Genomic DNA, 20,100 nt, shown 5'->3' with positions numbered 1-20,100 from the left:
ACCCAAGATCGGCTATATAAGATTATAGACCGATTTTAACCATACTTGGCACAACAAAACACGTCGTGCAAAATTCCATTCCAATCGGATAAGAATTGCGCACTAGAGGCTCAAGAAGTCAAGACCCAAGATCGGTTTATATGGCAGCTATATCAAAATATGGACCGATTTAAACCATACTTAGCGCAGTTGTAGGAAGTGATACCAAAACACCACGTGCAATTTCAGTCAAATCGAACCAGAATTGCGCACTCTAGATACTCAAGAAGTCAAGACCCAAGATCGATTTATATGGCAGCTATATGAAAACATGGACCGATATGGCCCATTTACAATCCCAACCGACCTACACTGATAAGAAGTATTAGTGGAAAATTTCAAGCGGCTAGCTTTACTCCTTCGAAAGTTAGCGTGCTTTCGACAGACAGACGGACGGACGGACATGGCTAGATCGACATAATATATCACGACGATCAAGAATATATATACTTTATGGGGTCTCAGACGAATATTTCGAATAGTTACAAACAGAATGACGAAATTAGTATGCCCCCATCCTATGGTCGAGGGTATAATTATAAGTTCCGATTTGTTAATAACAAAATTGTGTGTAGATTAGGCAGGGCAATAAAGACGCTTAATGGTTGACAACATCGAAATCCATAAAAGATTTTCCGCTGAAAACTAACCAAAGTTCGTCCGTTGCGAATTAGTGTACGAAATGTTCTTAAATCCACAAGAGGAACTCCTCAGGGAGGGGTGTTCTAGCCGATTCTGTGGAACCTTGGGATGAATGAAACCCTGTTGGATATCGGCGAAGATGGCACGTCACTTATGCGGACGAGGTCGTGTTGCTTGTCTGAGGAAGGTTTCTATCGACGATTATCGAGATCATGGAAAGGTCACTGAGGAGATTGTCGAATCGCAGAAATGGAGCTTTTCAATCGCAGATACAAGATACCGGAGTTTAGATTTCGGTCCGATTCATTAATAATAAACTTGTGTGTAGATTAGACAGGGCAATAAATGGTTGACAACATCGAAATCCATAAAAGATTCAAAAGATTTTCCCCAGTAAACTAATCAAAGTCCCTCAGTTGCGAATTAGTGTACGAAATGTTCTTAAATGCACAAAAGGAACTCCTCAGGGAGGGGTGTTCTAGCCGATTCTGTGGAACCTTGGGATGAATGAAACCCTGTTGGATATCGGCGAAGATGGCACGTCACTTATGCGGACGAGGTCGTGTTGCTGGTCTGAGGAAGGTTTCTGTCGACGATTATCGAGATCGAAGGAGGCGAAGTACCTTGGCATACTCCTCGATTCGAAGCTGTCTTAGAAGAGGCACTGTGCCCTTTTTGCTCAGGAGGGTGTTCGGTAGGAAGTGGGGAGTAACCCTCAAGATGATTTATTTTATGTACAAGACCATTAAGAGACCAGCACTGACCTATAGGGCCGTTGATAAGAGACCTCGTACAGGAAGTTCGAGAAGGTCCAGAAATTGGCCCGCGTCAGATTCACAGGGGCATTGAGATCCGCACCGCAGGCAAGTCTTGAAGCGATGCTGAGTATGCAGCCCATTAAATTCTATATTAGGAACTGCGCCGCCAAAGTCTCGCTTTGCCTGAGGGAGCTTAGTTTCCTGAAGGAGGGCTGGTGCGGCCACAGTTATCTGTCACAGACTATCTGGAACCTGTACCGATTGGGACTAGGACATTCAGTATTAGTTTTCCCGGTAGGGATGAATGGAGGGCGAATACTGTGTTTGAGGAAGATGAGACCTCAATCTTCACTGATGCTTACTACGACGCACTCAACATCGATTGGGGGTCTACTCCGACGCACTCATCATCAGTATGTCTCTGAAACTTCCGGACACGTGTACTGTCTTTCAGGCAGAAGTCTGTGCCATTACAGTAGCTGTCAGAGAAATTCTGGTAAGGGATCCACCACCCTAAAATGTCAGGATTTATGTGGACAGTATGGCAGCGCTCAAAGCCTTGGTTTCAAGGACGATGAGGTGGAGGTATGTGGCGTCTTGTTTAGAGTCCCTAGGTAGACTCCGGATCCGCGATGTGACGCTGGCATGGGTTGCCGGACATAAAGGAATTCCAGGAAATGAAGTGACTCGGATGAATATGTTAGGAGTTGTTCGTTTGAGCTGGGAGAACGAGTTATCGGTCTTGCCAACGTGCCATTTGTCGAGCCACTGAACATAGTAGATGAAACATATGTAAGCCATCGAAATGGCCAGAGCGGGATCGATGTAGAAGTGGCTTTTTTAGTTCTTTTTAGTGATAGCTCCTTTTAGTTCCCTTCCACAAAACGAACTAGTTCCTTTTCTTAGTTCCTTGGCTTCTTTTTCATTTGCGATCCCATTTCTGATCCCTTTATACAAAACAAAAAAAGTCCTTTGAATTTTGTTTTGAACCTTAAAATGAGTGGTTTTTATTGTACATTTTGATACAAACATTCCGACTGTATATGCAATTGAATGCCACCAAAGAGGGCACCTCACCCGCTTTGAATGCCACCACGTTTCTATATTTGTGCCACCACACTCATTTAACGTGGTTGCCACAAATAATTTATTTTCCTTTCACCTAAATCACAACCAGGATTCACTAATAGAAGGTTAGGTCACATGCAAAACACAAAGTGGATAGGCCCCATAAACATCATTAAGGATGTCAAATCTGACGATTGAAAATGTCATCATATAGGAGAAAACGTAAACAAAGAATGAATGTAAAAAGAGAACAAGTTGACATCCTCAATGCCAAGTACTGCCAAATATTAAAAAAAAAGTATATCGGCTGATCGCTTGGCTTAACCTTATTCAGTGAATCCTGAATCACAACGTACACAGTTGCTGTCCATTACAAAAGTTGACGCTTCTATTTAGTTGTTGTCAGCTTCATACAACAAAAAACAAAATATGGCATGCCAATCAGGTGGTCTACAAATAACAATAACAAAAGGGACCAAAAGAAAAGTGTACATGCAAAAAAAAGGAACTATGGAACTATAAGAAGGAAAGAGATGGAACTAGTTCCAGCAGTTCCTTAATTGGATAAGTTCCATTGAACTAGTTCCATCCGGAACTACCCAACTCTAGGTCGGTGACAGGATGGAATTCATCGGGTGGTTGCTGAACCACAACAAGTTTCCTGAGATTTGTGAAAGGGATGAAAATGTTTCTGCTTTAACTTTTTCAGTAAATAAAAACTATTTTTTAAGCAAACACTTTTGTTATATTGGATAACAAATTTCGTTGGGAGTACCCTGTAAAGTATTCAATGCTATTACACTCCCTATAGGACTGTAATACTTCCTTGCACATCACAAGTTAAGTGCATTGGTAGAATTATAAGGGAGGTTATTATCCTACATTTGCTTATAATCATAACCATTCCAAAGAACTATTTAAATCCAATCTGTCTAGTAAAATGAATGACTGCTTTCTTGTTTATGAAGATTTTATTTTGTTCCGCATCCATAACAACAAAGTAATAAACTTCTATATTTTATATGCATCCTTTTAATGGCCAGGGAACGAATGTAGGTTTCGAATATTTTATGGTTTTATCTTAAACAGATTTCTCACTAGGATATTTGTTGGAAGCCTCGCCAGAAGACCTTCATATGGGCCAATTAGGTATTGCAATATTTTTTGCTGATTATCTTTGTTCTTGCAGAATTTTATTACAACTCCCATTTAATGATGCCAAAGATGCAGCATCTCATTTTGCCATTCACTGGGTGAATTATAGGCAATCAACAAACCAGATACCTTGCTAATGACAATGCTGGTAAATGGAAAAACCCACCATCACATTCAAGGTTAATGCTAAAAGAAAAGGATTCTTGTTCTAAAAGGAGGAGTTGCTAACAGAGAAAACTAGTTTTAAAATGGTATTTTACCAGAAAAGAGCAAAGAACTCTATTCCAACAAAGGCGCACAGGTATTGCAAATTGACCAACTGATTACTTTTGTTATAGAAAAAAAAACATATTGTATAAAACCACAATATTCATTGTGGTAATAATGCAACGAAGTGAATCACCACCGCTGCAGTCAAATTAAGCACTATCGCTAGCCCTGCATCAGCATCATTCCCATTATCATTTTGTATGAGCAAGTGAGGCTAGAACTATTCTAGAAACAAAGATTCGCACAAAATCATGATGATGATGATAGTGAACTTAAAGGGCATTTCAGGGGATTCCTTTCTAGCTGCTTTGGGTAATTTCAATAAACAATAGTGGTCAAACAGGAACTTCTCGACATGTTGTCTTTATGCTCACTACACACACACACATTTAGGCATGCGCTGTGATGTAAGTGATAGCCAATAGGCGCACTGAGTTTGAGTTCTTAATGAGTCAGAGCTTCGAACAACCATTTAAGTTAAAATAAAATGCCTTTAGGTAAAATTGCAAATGCTGAGTGAATGGTTCGGGTGACAGAAATCACAACAAAGATATTTAGGCAAAGCAATTAAAAGCGAGCGAAGTTTTGCCGGGCCGAATCTTGCATACCATCCATCATAGATCGATCGCATTGTTCAAGTTCTTTGTTTATAGCCAAATAAATAATAGATAAGAATTGCTTCTTATCTACTTATTAAAGATAAATCGAGAAATTGTTTATATGGATTTTCTCACCCTGACTATACCTTGCATTCTTGATGTAAAGAACCAATGAGGATTGAAATAACAGAGACATGTTTGTGCTCTCAAAATTTTACAGCAAATCTCAAGCTTATGGGTATTACCGAAACCCAAAATTTTTTTTTGTTTATCTTCAAAGCAAGCAGCTCTGCCGGGCCGAACTTTGGATACCCACCACCTCGGGTATATATGAAAAACACGTTTCGTCAAAATTCGGTGAAAATTTCATACTTTATGCCCCATAGGAGCTATATCGAAATATGTTCCGATTTGGACCAACTACTAACAAGTACAAGTCATTGTTCAATTGTGTATAACTAAATATTGGTCTTTAAGCAGCTATATCTAAAAATAAACCGATACGAAACGGATGTCGAACACAAGTCACTGTGTCAAATTTCAGTGAAATCGCATCATAAATGGGCCTTTTATGGGGCCAAGACTTTAAATCGAGATATCGGTCTATATGGCAGCTATATCCAAATCGGGACCGATATGCACAAGTTGCACAAAAGTGTCGAAGAGCCTAACACAACTCACTGTCCCAAAATTTCGGCGAAATCGGACAATAAATGCACCTTTTATAGCCCTAAAACCTTAAATCGTGAGATCGGTCTATATCCAAATTTGAACCGATCTGAATCAAATTGACGAAGGATATCGAAGGGCCTAACGCAACTCATTGTCCCAAATTTCGGCGACATCGGACAATAAAGGCGCCTTTTATGGTTCCAAAACCTTAAATCAAGAGATCGGTCTATATGGCAGCTATTTTCAAATCTGAACCGATCTGGATCAAATTGAAGAAGGATGTCGAAGGGTTTAACATAACTCACTGTTCCCAATTTCGGCGACATAGGACAATAAGTGCGCATTTTATGGGCCCAAAGCCTTTAATCGAGAGATAGATCTATACGGCAGCTATATCCAAATCTGAACCGATCTTGCCATATTGCAAAAGTATTTCGAGGAGCCTTTTATTGCCTCGAATGTTTGCTTGTTTTTAACAGATGGACGGTCATAGCAAAATAGACTTCAAATGTCAAAATGATCAAGAATATACATAGCACTTTTTATACCCACCACCGAAGGATGGGGGTATATTCATTTTGTCATTCCGTTTGCAACACATCGAAATATCCATTTCCGACCCTATAAAGTATATATATTCTTGATCAGCGTAAAAATCTAAGACGATCTAGGCATGTCCGTCCGTCTGTCCGTCTGTCCGTCTGTCTGTTGAAATCACGCTACAGTCTTTAAAAATTGAGATATTGAGCTGAAATTTTGCACAGATTCTTTTTTTGTCCATAAGCAGGTTAAGTTCGAAGATGGGCTATATCGGACTATATCTTCATATAGCCCCCATATAGACCGATCCGCCGATTTAGGGTCTTAGGCCCATAAAAGCCACATTTATTACCCGATTTTGCTGAAATTTGGGACAGTGAGTTGCGTAAGGCCCCTCGACATCTTTCTTCAATTTGGCTCAGATCGGTTCAGATTTGGATATAGCTGCTATATAGACCGATTTCTTGATTTAAGGTTTTGGGCCCATAAAATGCTCATTTATTGTCCGATGTCGCCGAAATTTGGGACAGTGAGTTAAGTTAAGCTCCTTGACATACATCTGCAATATCGCACAGATCGGTCCAAATTTAGACATAGCTGCCATATAGACCGATATCTAGGTTTTAGGTTTTGGGGCCATAAAGACGCATTTATTGTCCGATGTCGCTGAAATTTGAGACAGTGAGTTTAGTTAGGCTCTTCGACGTCCTTCTTCAATTTTGCCCGGATCGATCCAGATTTGAATATAGCTGCCATGTTGACCGATCTCTCGATTTAAAGTCTTTGCCCCATAAAAAGCGCATTTATAATCCAATTTCACTGAAATTTTACATAGTAACTTATGTTAGGCTTTTCAACATCCGTGTCGTATATGGTTCAGATCGGTTAATTTTTAGATATAGCTACTGTACTTATTAGTATTTGGTCCAAATCGGAACATGTTTTGATATAACTGATATGGGTCATAAAATATGAAATTTTCACCGAATTTTGATGAAAGGTGGTTTACATATATACCCGAGGTGGTGGGTATCCAAAGTTCGGCCCGGCCGAACTTAACGCCTTTTTACTTGTTAGATCTCAGATAATTTTTCGATGAGTTACAAACGGAATAACGATGCTAGTATACCCTCATTTCCCCATTCGTGGAGTTAGTTGTAGATTATGATTGGTGTATTTTTGTGTTCCCCTCGCCTAACATACAGCGTTTGAGTTCTGAATCGTTTAACGATTGTATGTTGATCTAGCCATCCGTCTAATTTTCGAAAGCAGACGAATTTTCGAACGATTAAAGCTAGTTGCTTGAAATTCTGCCAAATACTTTTTCAAACAGGTCAGTTAAACCATAGACCCATTTAAACTCATGATCCAATTTGACTACTTGATGGCCTAAGGGCTTAGGGTTGAAATTTTTAATGTATTTATTATTCCACCTTCCAATTCAATGTATTGGCAGCGTGAATCACGTTTTTATATAAAAAGGAATCACGTTTATATATAAGGAAAGGCAAGAGTTGGGCGGTGCCAACTATATACCCTACATACCAAATTTGGATTAAATCTTGACAACGACTCTACAAGTGTAAATCAGGCGATGCATACATATGGGAGCCATATCTTAATTTGCATCGATGTTGATAAAATTCACTAACAATGTCACAGTCTTTAAAGAATAATAAGTGCCAACTTTCGTAAGTTTGTACAGTACAAGTCATTGAGCAGATCAATTGATAAGCTCATTCGTCAATTGATCCTCTTAATGTCGTCAAAGGCTCTAGACGTAAAAATCGGTCAATGCTTACAACTTTAAACTTAATCTAAATCTGAACCGATTTTGTTCGAAGTCCGGAAATGTCAGCAGTCCTGCACAGTCGTAGAGAAATCATTTATGCAAAATGTTGAGAGAATTAGTTGATAAATGAACTTTGAATTTATCTAGAAGTGAGGGAGCTATATCTAAATCTGAACCGATTTTTCAATATCTTCTCAATTTGTTGATAGCCCTTCTTCCCAATTTCGTGAGAATCGGTTAACAAATGCAATACCAGTCCAAATAGGGCGAAAATATTTATGAGAGCTATTGGGTTGCCCAAAAAGTAATTGCGGATTTTTAAAAGAAAGTAAATACATTTTTAATAAAACTTAGAATGAACTTTAATCAAAGATATAATTTCCATTTTGTTCGATAACCTTTTGCCATCTTTCTGGCAAATTTAGTATTCCACGCTCATAGAACTTCTGGCCTTTATCTGCAAAAAACTGAACATAGTGCGATTTTATAGCCTCATCATTGCCGAAAGTTTACCGTTTAAGGAGTTCTGCAAAGATCGAAATAAATGGTAGTATGATGGTGCAAGGTCAGGGCTATATGGTGGATGCATCAAAAGTTCCCAGCCAAGCTCACTCAGTTTTTGGCGAGTGACCAAAGATGTGTGCGGTCTAGCGTTGTCCTGGTGGAATATGACACCTTTACGATTGACCAATTCTGGTCGCTTCTCATTGATGGCTGTATTCAATTTGTCCAATTGTTAACAGTAAACATCCGAATTAATCGTTTGGTTCCTTGGAAGCAGCTCAAAATATACCACACCCTTCCAATCCCACCAAACAGACAGCAAAACCTTCTTTTGGTGGATATCAGCCTTTGAAGTGGTTAGAGCTGGTTCACCATGCTTGGACCATGATCGTTTTCGACTAACGTTGTTGTAAACAATCCATTTTTCATCTCCAGTTATGATTCGTTTTAAAAACGGATCGAATTCATTGTGTTTAAGGTGCATATCACAAGCGTTGATTCGGTTTGTTAAATGAATTTCTTTCAATACATGTGGTACCCATATTAAAATTGACGCCAAACAAACAAAAGTAAACAAAATTTCGCGCACTTTTTTTCTAAAGCAAGCTAAAAGTAACAGCTGATAACTGACAGCAGAAAGAATGCAATTACAGAGTTACAAGCCGTTGAAAAATTTTTCAACGCCGACTATATTACCGACAATTACTTTTTGGGCAACCCAATAGAAGTGAGGGAGCTATATCTAAATCTGAACCGATTTTTCAATATCTTCTCAATTTGTTGATAGCTATAAGAGAAACCCTTCTTGCCAATTTCGTGAGAATCGGTCAACAAATGTAATACCAGTCCAAATAGGGCGAAAATATTTATGAGAGCTATATCCAAATCTGAACGGATTTTTTCTCGTTTTAAAACGCTTAGTCTCCAGACCAAAAAAATATCTGTACCAAAATTGAAGATGATGGGGTGAAAATTGCGACCTGTACATTTTACACAAATTAATAGGGTTTGACAGAAGAACAGACAGACGGACTTAGCTGAAACGAACAAACAAAACTACTAAGTTATCATAAACTGCACTATAGTAATGGTGTAGGGCAAGGCGTATTTAATAAGGTGGCCGCATCGGCGAATTGCTACAACAAAGCATCTTATATGGGTACTTGATATGTCAAAATTTGTAAACAGGGCGAAGAAAATTCAATTCGCCCTGACATTTTAAATTTTTGGGAAAATTTGTTTCGACCAATCACAGCATGAAAATATAAGTTTTTTTAATTTTTGGGTGTCAAGAAAAACGTTCAAAAGACATATTTAATTTTATTCAAATTAGCTCCAGAGGCTTTACACACAAAACTGGCTGGAACTTTGAAGTCTGATCTGTGTGGTGTTCATTGCTGTCACGAGAAGCTGAGCTGCGAGTGGAATGCTCCATACAGAGCATCTGAAACGGCAGTCGCAGATAATGAGCGGAGAGTCTCAGTGGGAGGCCGGGCGGCACCGACTCTTGCATAAATACTGAGTGATTATGATGCTCGATACGACAAGGCGGGTTACTGACGCCTTTAAATAACCAATGGCCAACCTGTTCCAGCAGCGATCGGTCCTTGGGACCGGAACGAGCTTGCTCACCTACTGGAGCTTGACAAGGATCGCCACCTCCGCATGAAAATGTGGCTACAACAACCCACAAAACCAACAAAATGCCAGCTTTAAATAGTTTTCATAATGTTATTGTAGCCGTGGGTAGTTACCAAGTGAATGCTAAAAATGGACCAAATAGGAAGATTGTGATTAGAGCTCAATCGCCACAAAGAGAGGTTGTGTACCCATTTTGTGGCTCTTGGATATCTGTCGGATTTTCAGGTCATTTGAAAAGAACAGTTAAAGTTTGATGGCTACGAGGATGACTTTGTCATCATGGTGTGTGGCCGTTCAGAGTGCATATTGTATGCTGCCAAAATAATAGGTAAATTGGTATGTTCAGGGGACCTCTGCTAGTTGTGATGGAGCTGCCGCTCTCACTACTGAATGTCCTGAAGAGCCATTGCAATGTAAGGACTTTGACCTTGCGCTGGTCACATGGCGGACATCAGCTTGATTTGTGGGAATGAGGAGGAGAAGTCATAGACGGTTGAGCACCTATTGTGAGACTGCCCTGAAATTGCGATTATGCAGGATTATGGGTCTTTTTTTCAGGATTTGGCGCAGTGTGAATATCTGGTCTAGGGTGGATTTACCAGGTCTAAAGCCGCATTGATAGGGTCCAATTATCCAACTGACTTTAGGTTTTAATCGCTCGAGAGTATCTTGTACGCGATGGGGAGGAGACTTATTCCTCTGTAGTTGGCACATTCCGTTTTGTCTCCTTTCTTGTGAACGGGACATAGTATGCTGAGGTTCCAATCATCGGGTATGCGTTCTTCTAGCCAGATTGCGCAGATAAGCTGATGCATACGCCTTATCAGCGTGTCGCCTCCCGTCTTAAATAGTTCAGCGGGTAACCCGTCGGCTCCTGCTGCCTTGTTGTTCTTTAGTCGGGTCACTGCTACTTGGACCTCATTCTGACTAGGAGGTAAACATTCTATACCATCATCAGGGATTGGTTCTACGGTATCCTCTTTGCCGCAAACATCGGACACTTGCAGTTGGGTAAAATGTTCTTTCCATATCCTCAGCATGTTATCTGTGTCAGTTATCAGATTTCTTTCTTTGTCTCTGCAGGAGGATGTGCCTGCACCAAAGCCATCGGTTTGATGTTTAATTATTTGGTAGAAGTTCCGGACTTCACTCTGACTCCTGTACATCTCAATTCGCTCACACTCACGTCTTTCCATTTCCTTTTTCTTTCCGCGGAATAGACGTTTCTCCTCTCTCCTTTTCTCCCGTTGCTATTGATTGCAGGGTTGCTGTTTATGACGCATTCTTGGCTTCAGTAGCATCTAGACACTCTTGGTCGTACAATGGGTTTCTTGGAGGAGGCTTCCGGTACAGATTTCGCTGCATTTTCCATGGAGTGGGCAATAGTTTGCCACTGCGCCATTATATCATTGGAACAAGGAGTGCTTTCATCAAGATTATGGCTACACAAATCTATTTTCCTGTTTAAATTATATTAATGCAAAAGTCCTTTCGCCATTCTTGACTACTATAACTTTAAATTGCATATTGGAGGCAGCTTCTCCAGATCTCCTAGTTGTTTTGTAATGCATGTTGGCTCCTAATATTCCTAATTTTAATGTCTGGCATTGCACTTCTGCGCTTTTTGAATCTTTCGGGGGCGAGACAATAGACACTAGTGTAAGAGACTGCTAGTGTTGATTGGACACTAGAAGATATATCATTATTATTTATCATAAATCATCGTTGGAATATGGACTTGTTTGTTATCAATGTCTTTTTCGGTTTTGAAAAGAACTAAACCGATTTAACCGATCCAATAACAATTTAATAAAACATCGATATCTTTTACCGCCATAGGACGAAGTATATTGCAGGCTACAATGGCACAGAGTATGAATGCCTATGACGCCGACACCTGGGTTCAAATCCCGGCGTGAACATTAGAAAAAATTTGCCTTACTAACGTTGGTTACCTTTGTGAGGTTTTAACTTCGCTATCAATTGGTGTCGCTATGCGGCACGCCGTTCGGATTTTGCATAAAAAAGGAGGCCGGCCCCTTTGCATTGAGTTTGAACTTTAATCGGGCTGTACTCATTGATATGAGAGAAGTATCCCCTGTACCTTAATGAAATGTTCATGAGAAATTTAATAGTTTAGTAATACAAAGAATATTGATCCACCCAATTTTTCCTTGACGAAATAAAGTTCAAAAACATTTTTAGCCGCTATTCTAAACTTGTTCCCTAAATTATTTATTTAACTATTTATTCAAAAATTTAAATAAACAAATGTAATTTATTTTTGATTTTTTTCAGATTTTGGGTCCGAAATTAATGGAAAACAGAAAACCATTTGAACTACGGAAAGTTTTAATTGTCTACAATTTCTTCCAAGTATTATTTAGCATGTTTCTATTTTATGAGGTAAGTTAACAAAATATTACTAAAATATCCTTTATACTACCGAATTTTTTTTTAAAGTGATATTAAATAAAAATATTTTATATTGTTAAAGGCTTCCATTGGTGGTTGGTTAAACGGTTACAGTCTGAGTTGTGAACCTGTGGATTATTCAAATTCGCCAAGTGCAATTCGGGTGAGTTTTCAAAAACCAATAGATGTAATGAGTTTTGAATATATGGAATCCTTGTTGATGGTATATGCAGAGATCCTGCGGGCAGAGTATTTAATATGAAAATTTCATATATTAAATTTTAAAATAAATGAATTACAGGTCAGACAAATCGCAATCGCATTAGTCAAATTTCATGAACGATGTTTTATAGGCAGATGAGACAATTTATATAGGAGCATTATAAGGTTAAATTTGATTTGGACCATACTAGCCATATGAGTAAAAATTTCAAGCATATCTTAAGAAAATAGTGCCCTCTTGGGTCTCAAGAAGTCAAATCGGATTATGAAGGTGCTAAATCAGATACTAGACTATGCCAAAAAAAATCTTATAATAACTGCGAGCTCTGGGCGCTGCAGAATTCAAATAATGGGATCGGTGTATCCCAAATGACATACGCCAGTAAGAAGTATTTGTGCAAATACTCATCTCATCCAAATCGGATAAGAATTGCGCTGTATAGTGGCTCAAGAAGTCAAGATTCAAGCTATATCAGGTTATGGACCGATTTAAACCATACTTGGCATAGTTGTTGAAAGTCATAACAAAACACGTTTCAGCCAAATCGGATAGGAATTGCGACCTGTAGAGGCTGAAGAAGTCAAGACCCCAGATCGGTTTATATGACAGCTATATCAGGTTATGGATAGATTTGAACCACACTTAAGACAGTTGTTAGAAATCATAATAAAACACGTCATGCAAAATTTTTGCCAAATCGGATAAGAATTGCGCTGTATAGTGGCTCAAGAAGTCTAGATCTAAGATCGGTTTATATGGCAGCTATATCAAAAGATAGACCGATGTCTCCCATTTACAATCCCAACCGACCCACACTAATAAGAAGTATTAGGAGTTACAAACATAATGACGAAATTAGTATACCCCCATCCTATTGTGGAGGGTATAAAACTACAAACAAAAATCAGTAAGAAAATTCAAAAGTCGGGCGGTACCGACTGTACAATACCCTACACCTACCCTATATGGAACTCGGCGGATGTTTTCAGATGGGTTATTAAACAATCCGTATCAAATTTCTAGCAAATATGTTGAAACTGCGATAACTACGATTGAAAAATGACAACATTATTGCAAATCTGAACCGATTTCGACCAAACTTCTTAGATATTGTAGTAGTCATCGAGGAAAGCGTTGTGCAAAATTTTGGAATCTGGAAGTGAAAATCGGGCGATATAGCAGCTTTATCTAAATCTGCACCGATTTCTATGAAATTCACCAGTTAAGGAACACATATAAAGGGTCAAGTGAAAATGCTTCCTATCGAATTTCGAGAGAATCGGTTTACAAAGGAGCACTATATTGCAATATCGGACAAGTCGGCAAGTCGGACGAACTTATATAAGGGAGCTTTATCTAAATATGAACCTATTTCGAGCAAACTTCTGAGATATTGTAGAAATCGCCGAGAAAAGCGTTGTGCACAATTTTGGGAAGATTAGTCAATACATGCGCTTGCAGTGGCTCTAGGAGTGAAAATCGAATATATATGAGAGTTATATCTAAATCTAAACCGATTTCTACGACATTCACCAGTAATGTTGAGTGTCAAGAAAAAATCCTTCCTTTCAAATTTCGAAAGAATCGGTAAACAAATGACCACATTATTGCAATATTATTTCGTTTCGTTTATATATTTTCATAATCGGTAAGCCATTACTCGGCCAAATTGATTATGTAGATCAACATTTTACGACAATAGAAATAACAATGCATGAATTTGTAAAGCTGTTCGACGCTCCACACTGAAATTTAGAGAATAAGTAGGCTAGACTTTGGAACTTCGTTATTTTATAGAACAAGGACATAATTTTTAAGTTAATAAAGCTGTCAAAAGTGCTTCCTATAAACTGAATACTATAATACTTTAGATTATAAACATATCGGACTATACGATGAATACACATCTTCAATCTATGCAAACTACCTGAGTTCGCACCAGAAAATACCTCTAATCCATAGGTAACGTGAGGCAGCAAGAATGATTGTCCAATGTGCAAGCGGACATTTAAAGCAAGATTTGTTCCTGTATTATGGATTTTACGTAAGATAAATGAAATTATCTTATTAACATGATGGTTAAATTTAAGGTTTTCGTCAAGATGCAGGCCCAAAACTTTAAGATCTATTACGTGATCAATAAGAGAGTCATAGAGAGAAAAGGTAAATATTCGACCAGATAAATTGTTGGATGAGATGGACTTTGATTTGCTTGGGTTAATAACTATACAATTATTATGACACCACTCATTTGTTCTTCCTAAAGCATTATAAACCAAATGGTCTATAAATACTTTAAATCCTATCTCACCAGTTGCGTTGTATGTCATCTGCGTATAAATGACACTTCAAAAATGATACTATATGAAATATATCATTGATATATAATGTGAATAATTTGGGTCCCAAAACAGACCCCTGTGGCACACCTCGAAATGTAGGATGTATAGAAGACCTTTCACCATTACTAAAAGATTGAGATCTACCAGATAGGAAGGACTTTAACAGGCATATGGCCTATGGAAAACCCATAATGCTGAAATATCTTATTAATCAATACTTCATGACTCAACGAATCTAACTAACTAAAACCGCAAATTGTTTCTAATCAACACTCTTTCTTATGCCATCGGCTAGATCTATCATTAATGTAGTTGTACTATGGCGATTTCTAAATCCAGATTGATTTTCAGAAATAATAGAACGCTTTGATATGAATGTGGATATCTGGTCGTCCATTAATATATCAAAACACTTCGATAGTACTGACACAATACTAATTGGACACAAGGTCTCTGCGGTCTTGGAATTTTTGGCACTGGTACTGGTAATAGAACGCTTTGATATGAATGTGGATATCTGGTCTGGTCCATTAATATATCAAAACCTTTCGATAGTACTGACACAATACTAATTGAACAAAAGGTCTCTGCGGTCTTGGAATTTTTGGTTCTGGTACTAACCTAGCAATAGTCCAAACTCTAGGAAAACAAAAAATTTACAAAATAGTGAGATGATATTGCTGGAAATATCATTTTTATCGTTTTCGCTATTAATACGATTCAATTACAACATACCAACGCATGGTCCTTGAATCTGTCGCACCTAATAGGGTTGAAAAGCCTTCTAACCAAAGACGAAACGCGTCCCATAGTGGTTGGTATATGCTGCTATCTTTGGCTTTGCTTTTCCATTTGCATCTCCGATCATCCAGCTCGTCTTGAAAGAGAAACAAACAAAAATTTTAAGAAATTTTAATGGAATTCCATCTTCACCAACTGAATTTGACTTAATTCGGCTGAAAGCTGACCACACCCCATCCACGAAAACATTTCGCAGCGAAAATCCCACAGATGTATCAATATGGCTTGTTTCAAAAAGGGTATGCGGTGGATTTTCCAACCTTGGCAGTACGAAGCTTTCATTACACGAATCAATGTCTATATCGGTCTCTTCTCATTTTGTCTCACAAACACCTAATCTCTTGAGTTCGGCCCACAGGGGAAGTTTTAGAGAACAGTCCATTAAAAATACTTAGCCCTTACTCTCCTCAATATTCGCTTTAAACGGTTTCTATGTCTACAAAATACTTTCGATTTTTTCCTATTTGAATAGGCTTTGTCTTCAGGGTGAATATGTTATTCGCCCAGGCATGTTGCCTGTACCACATTTTTAGACATTCGGACGAAAATTGCGACCCATAGATTGTACACATATTAACATGGACAAACAGACGGACATAGCTAAATCGAATCAGAAAGTGATTCTCAGTCGATCAGTATAGTAATCAATGGGTGTATCTCTCTTCCTTCTGGGTGTTTAAACAAATACACTAAGTTAGAATACCCTCTACAACAGTGATGGTGTAGGTTGCAAATATATATTTAGCAAATATTGTGAATAAAAGGATGGTGTGATAATTTTGTTGACTTCATCGACTATCTATTGAATTCAAAGTCTTTAATCATTTGATATACTTTCAATTAACGAGAATGAATTCTCGTGTATAACATGTGATTTGAGTTTCAACTCATCTTCAGATTATATCCAAACGAATTTCGTGTTTGTTTCCATATTCTTGCTTATTCTTCTCTAAAGATAGATTAAAAATTATCTTAATTCGCATTAATGTATTTTGGTGTCAATATTGTGCCTTTAAGCTACATCCGCTAGTTCATCAGGCGACATGGTGTCTCTGACATCACCAAAGCACTTCAACGGTGTATCCACCAACCGTGAAGTTGTGAATCATGGAGCGTTAAAGTGACTTAAGTCAAAGAGTTTAGAAAAATGCCACAAGAGAAGAACTGAAAAGAGCAATGCGTACGAATACATTTAAATAAATACTTTCGAAATGAAATAAAACTCCACAATCAAAATCTTCCACAAATAAAAAACTTAGATTTTCGTAATAGTGAAGAAACCACTGTATTTTCAAAACAGGTACCCATGACTTAATTACCAGGTAGTGTACCATAAACAGCTGAGTACAATTTTTTCTCGCTAAGTGCACAAGCAACGAAAAGTGGCGCGAAATAGTAACATACTTAAAATCAGAGTTGCACTAGTCACTGATTTTGACAGATAGTGCACTTAATATTTTGTTGCTGGGCAACTGCCACTACCTGTAAAAGAATATATCCTGCAAGTACCCTTGTCTATAAAACACAGTGGTACAATAGAATGACATTTTTACATTAAACTCCCTTATGATGAGCAATTTGCTGAACCAACCAATACAATTATCGAATGTATTTCATAAAACAATTTTTTTTCGAATATCGAAATATTGAAAGTTAATAACATCTTTGGGTTAGAAATCTCCTACAATTTAAAGCATGAAAATTTTTAGAACTTTAAAAATTTACTATTTTTTCCTCTCAGTGCCTTTTCTATCCCAAACACCTTTAGTTAATTTAAAACCAATCGTTTATACATTTGCATGGGTTATTAGTTAAAACGATTTTTTTACTACGAATGAATGGAATGACTTGCGCATTTTGATTATGTCAACATAATAGAAAGCTTATTCATCATTTGTTCTTTTCCTTTTTTACGATTTTCTTTGTATAAAGTTCAATCACATTTCATTCATATCTTAAAGCGAGATTTGGCATAATCATTCAAACTTGGATAACAGAATACACGTTTTAACTTTTGCCTTGCCCTTTCATTAATAATAGGAAAAAAAAACGTTCTTTCCAGTAATCATTCCTTGAAGAGACCTGGAGGGTCTATTCGTTTAACCCTTTCATTAATAACAGAAACATCTTTGGAGTAAAAAGTTCTTCACAGTGATCGTATCTCCAATGGACCTGGAGGGTCTATTTTTATGCCATCAATGGTTTTAACAAAGTGGAACATTAAGTTTAAACTGTTAAAACTTACATTTGGCTGGTACTATGGTCGCTTTTCGATCAATACTTTTTGCAATTTCTTTTCGAAACACTACAAAAATATCACTGATTATATAATACTCTTATCAAAATGTTATCATAAGTAATAAGGGAATGTTCTACTGAATGAAATCAGCAAGTTTTTCTGCTTCAATATCTATTACTTAAAAAAGGATTAGCTAAAAAATTTTGATTTTCAACGCGAAAAGCTAAAATAGTACCAGCCTTTAATCAATTTTCTTAAATTTTGTCAGTTCTCGTCATTGAGGATGCCAATTTCCCTATAAAGCCTAGTATTTACTTCGACTTTTCGCCCAAACAACTGTCAAAACGCATTATAAACCAAGTAAAAAGGCTTTAAGTTCGGCCGGGCCGAACTTTGGATACCCACCACCTCGGGTATATATCTAAACCACCTTTCGTCCAAATACGGTGAGAGATGCATATATTATGCCCCATTGCAGGTATATCGAAATATGTTCCGTTTTGGACCAAATACTAATAAGTACAAGTCATTGTCCAATTATGTATAACAAAATATTGGTCTCTTTAGTAGCTTTATCTAAAAATAAACCGATCTAAACCATATACGACACGAATGTCAAGAAGCCTAACATAATTCACTGTGCCAAATTTCAGTGAAATCAGATTATAAATGCGCCTTTTATAGGGTCAAGACTTTAAATTGAGATATCGGTCTATATGGCAGCTATATCCAAATCCTTGTTATAATCTTCAACTAAACTCTTTTCCTCTGTGGTTAAACATAATATGAAGTTGACAAATTCAAAACATCGAGCAGGGATTTGTCTGAGATATCGGAAGTTAGTCATATGAACTAGATATTGTGTCTATAAATTTCAACTGACTTCTAATATATAGAACAAACAAAAAAAACAGGCTTAGATTCCATTAATATTCATTTATTTGCAAACACACCCACTTATCTTTAGTCTTTCCGTGGACAATTTTGGCCTACCACATTACCTGTGAAAGTCTTTCTGATGGTTTGTTTGCTTATTTGACCTCAATATTAAGCAAAGACTGATATTAGCATTAATCCACACAGCATATACGAGGAGGTTTGGCAAAATGGACACCGAATTAAATATGTGCATAAATTAAGAATTGATTAAGAGAATTTAGAATTTATCATGGAATTTTTTTCCCCGTATAGATTCTGGATACCGTTCATAAATCATTAAAAACATTTTCACCTTCTATAGAACAAAAACCAAGCCTGAGTTGTAAAATAAAAGGTTTTGTAAAATCAAAGAAGAATGACAAAGGCAAAACAATAAAAACTATAATGGTTTTAAAATCAAATGTTCGGAATGGGTCTGGGATTAATTGATATCATGTGACTGCTGCAGAGACATCATTTAGGGGCATTATACTTCAAATTATTTGAAAGGCTTCTTCATACTTAATATGTGTATGGCTGTTTATGATTTTTGATAAAGATATACTATAGATCCACAAAGCCTATGTTGATGTATGGATAAATTGTATTCTTAAACAAATTATTTGAAATCATTACCATTATGGATGTATACACATAAACTTCCATAGAATGGCTTGATATAGGAGCTGCATCTGGTTATGGACCGATATGGATCGTAGTCATAATGGTTGTAAGAAGTTATGACAAAGCACCATTTGCCACGATTCACTAAAAGAACATATTATGGAAAGGCCCCATAAACATCATTAAGGTTGTCAAATCTGCCGATTGAAAACGTCACCAAATAGGAGAAAACCTAAACAAAGAATGAATGTAAAAAGAGAACAAGTTGGCAATCTCAATGCCAAGTACTGCCAAAAATTAAAAAAGAATTGTATGTCGGTTGATCATTGAGGATGTCAACTTGTTCACTTTTTACATTCATTCTTTGTTAAGCCAAGCGATCAGCCGATATACAATTTTTTTAATTTTTGGCATTGAGGACGTCAACTTGTTCTCTTTTTACATTCATTCTTTGTTTACGTTTTCCCCTCTTTGATGACATTTTCGATCCGCAGATTTAACATCCTTAATGATGTTCATGGGGCCTACCCACTTTATGTTTTTGCAAATGACCTAACCTTAGTAAATCCTGAGAGCTATATAAGGCTATAGACGGAATTGAACCATAATAGGCGTAATATTCATAATAAAACACTTCGTGGCAAATTTTAGCTAAATCGGCTAATAATTGCGATCTCTAGAAGCCCAAGAATCAAATCGATGAATCGAATTTTTAAATCAAGACGATCAAGAACATATATACTTTGTAGGATTTCAGCTCATTATTTCCATGAGTTAAAAACAAAATTATACAGTTAATATACTGCATCAATGTATAAAATGGAGGCAAGTAAAATGGAGGTTGTGCAGAGGTTAGCA

At 37.3% G+C, this 20,100-nt stretch overlaps 1 protein-coding gene across 2 annotated transcripts in view; it reads left to right on the top strand.

The window, feature by feature from the left end:
* LOC106082230 (elongation of very long chain fatty acids protein 7) overlaps window positions 1-20,100 on the top strand; it is a 125,338-nt gene that overhangs the window by 94,845 nt on the left and 10,393 nt on the right. For both annotated transcript variants that reach the window (XM_013244620.2, XM_013244619.2), the window contains exons 3-4: window positions 11,979-12,086; window positions 12,178-12,258. In XM_013244620.2, coding sequence (XP_013100074.1) covers window positions 11,979-12,086; window positions 12,178-12,258 — 189 coding nt within the window. The remainder of the gene's footprint in view (window positions 1-11,978; window positions 12,087-12,177; window positions 12,259-20,100) is intronic.

The sequence above is a fragment of the Stomoxys calcitrans genome, chromosome 2 (genome assembly GCF_963082655.1).
Source record: "Stomoxys calcitrans chromosome 2, idStoCalc2.1, whole genome shotgun sequence".
Lineage (NCBI taxonomy): Eukaryota > Metazoa > Arthropoda > Insecta > Diptera > Muscidae > Stomoxys > Stomoxys calcitrans.
Note: the sequence above shows the minus strand (reverse complement) of the source record. Positions and strands in the feature narration are given on the sequence as shown.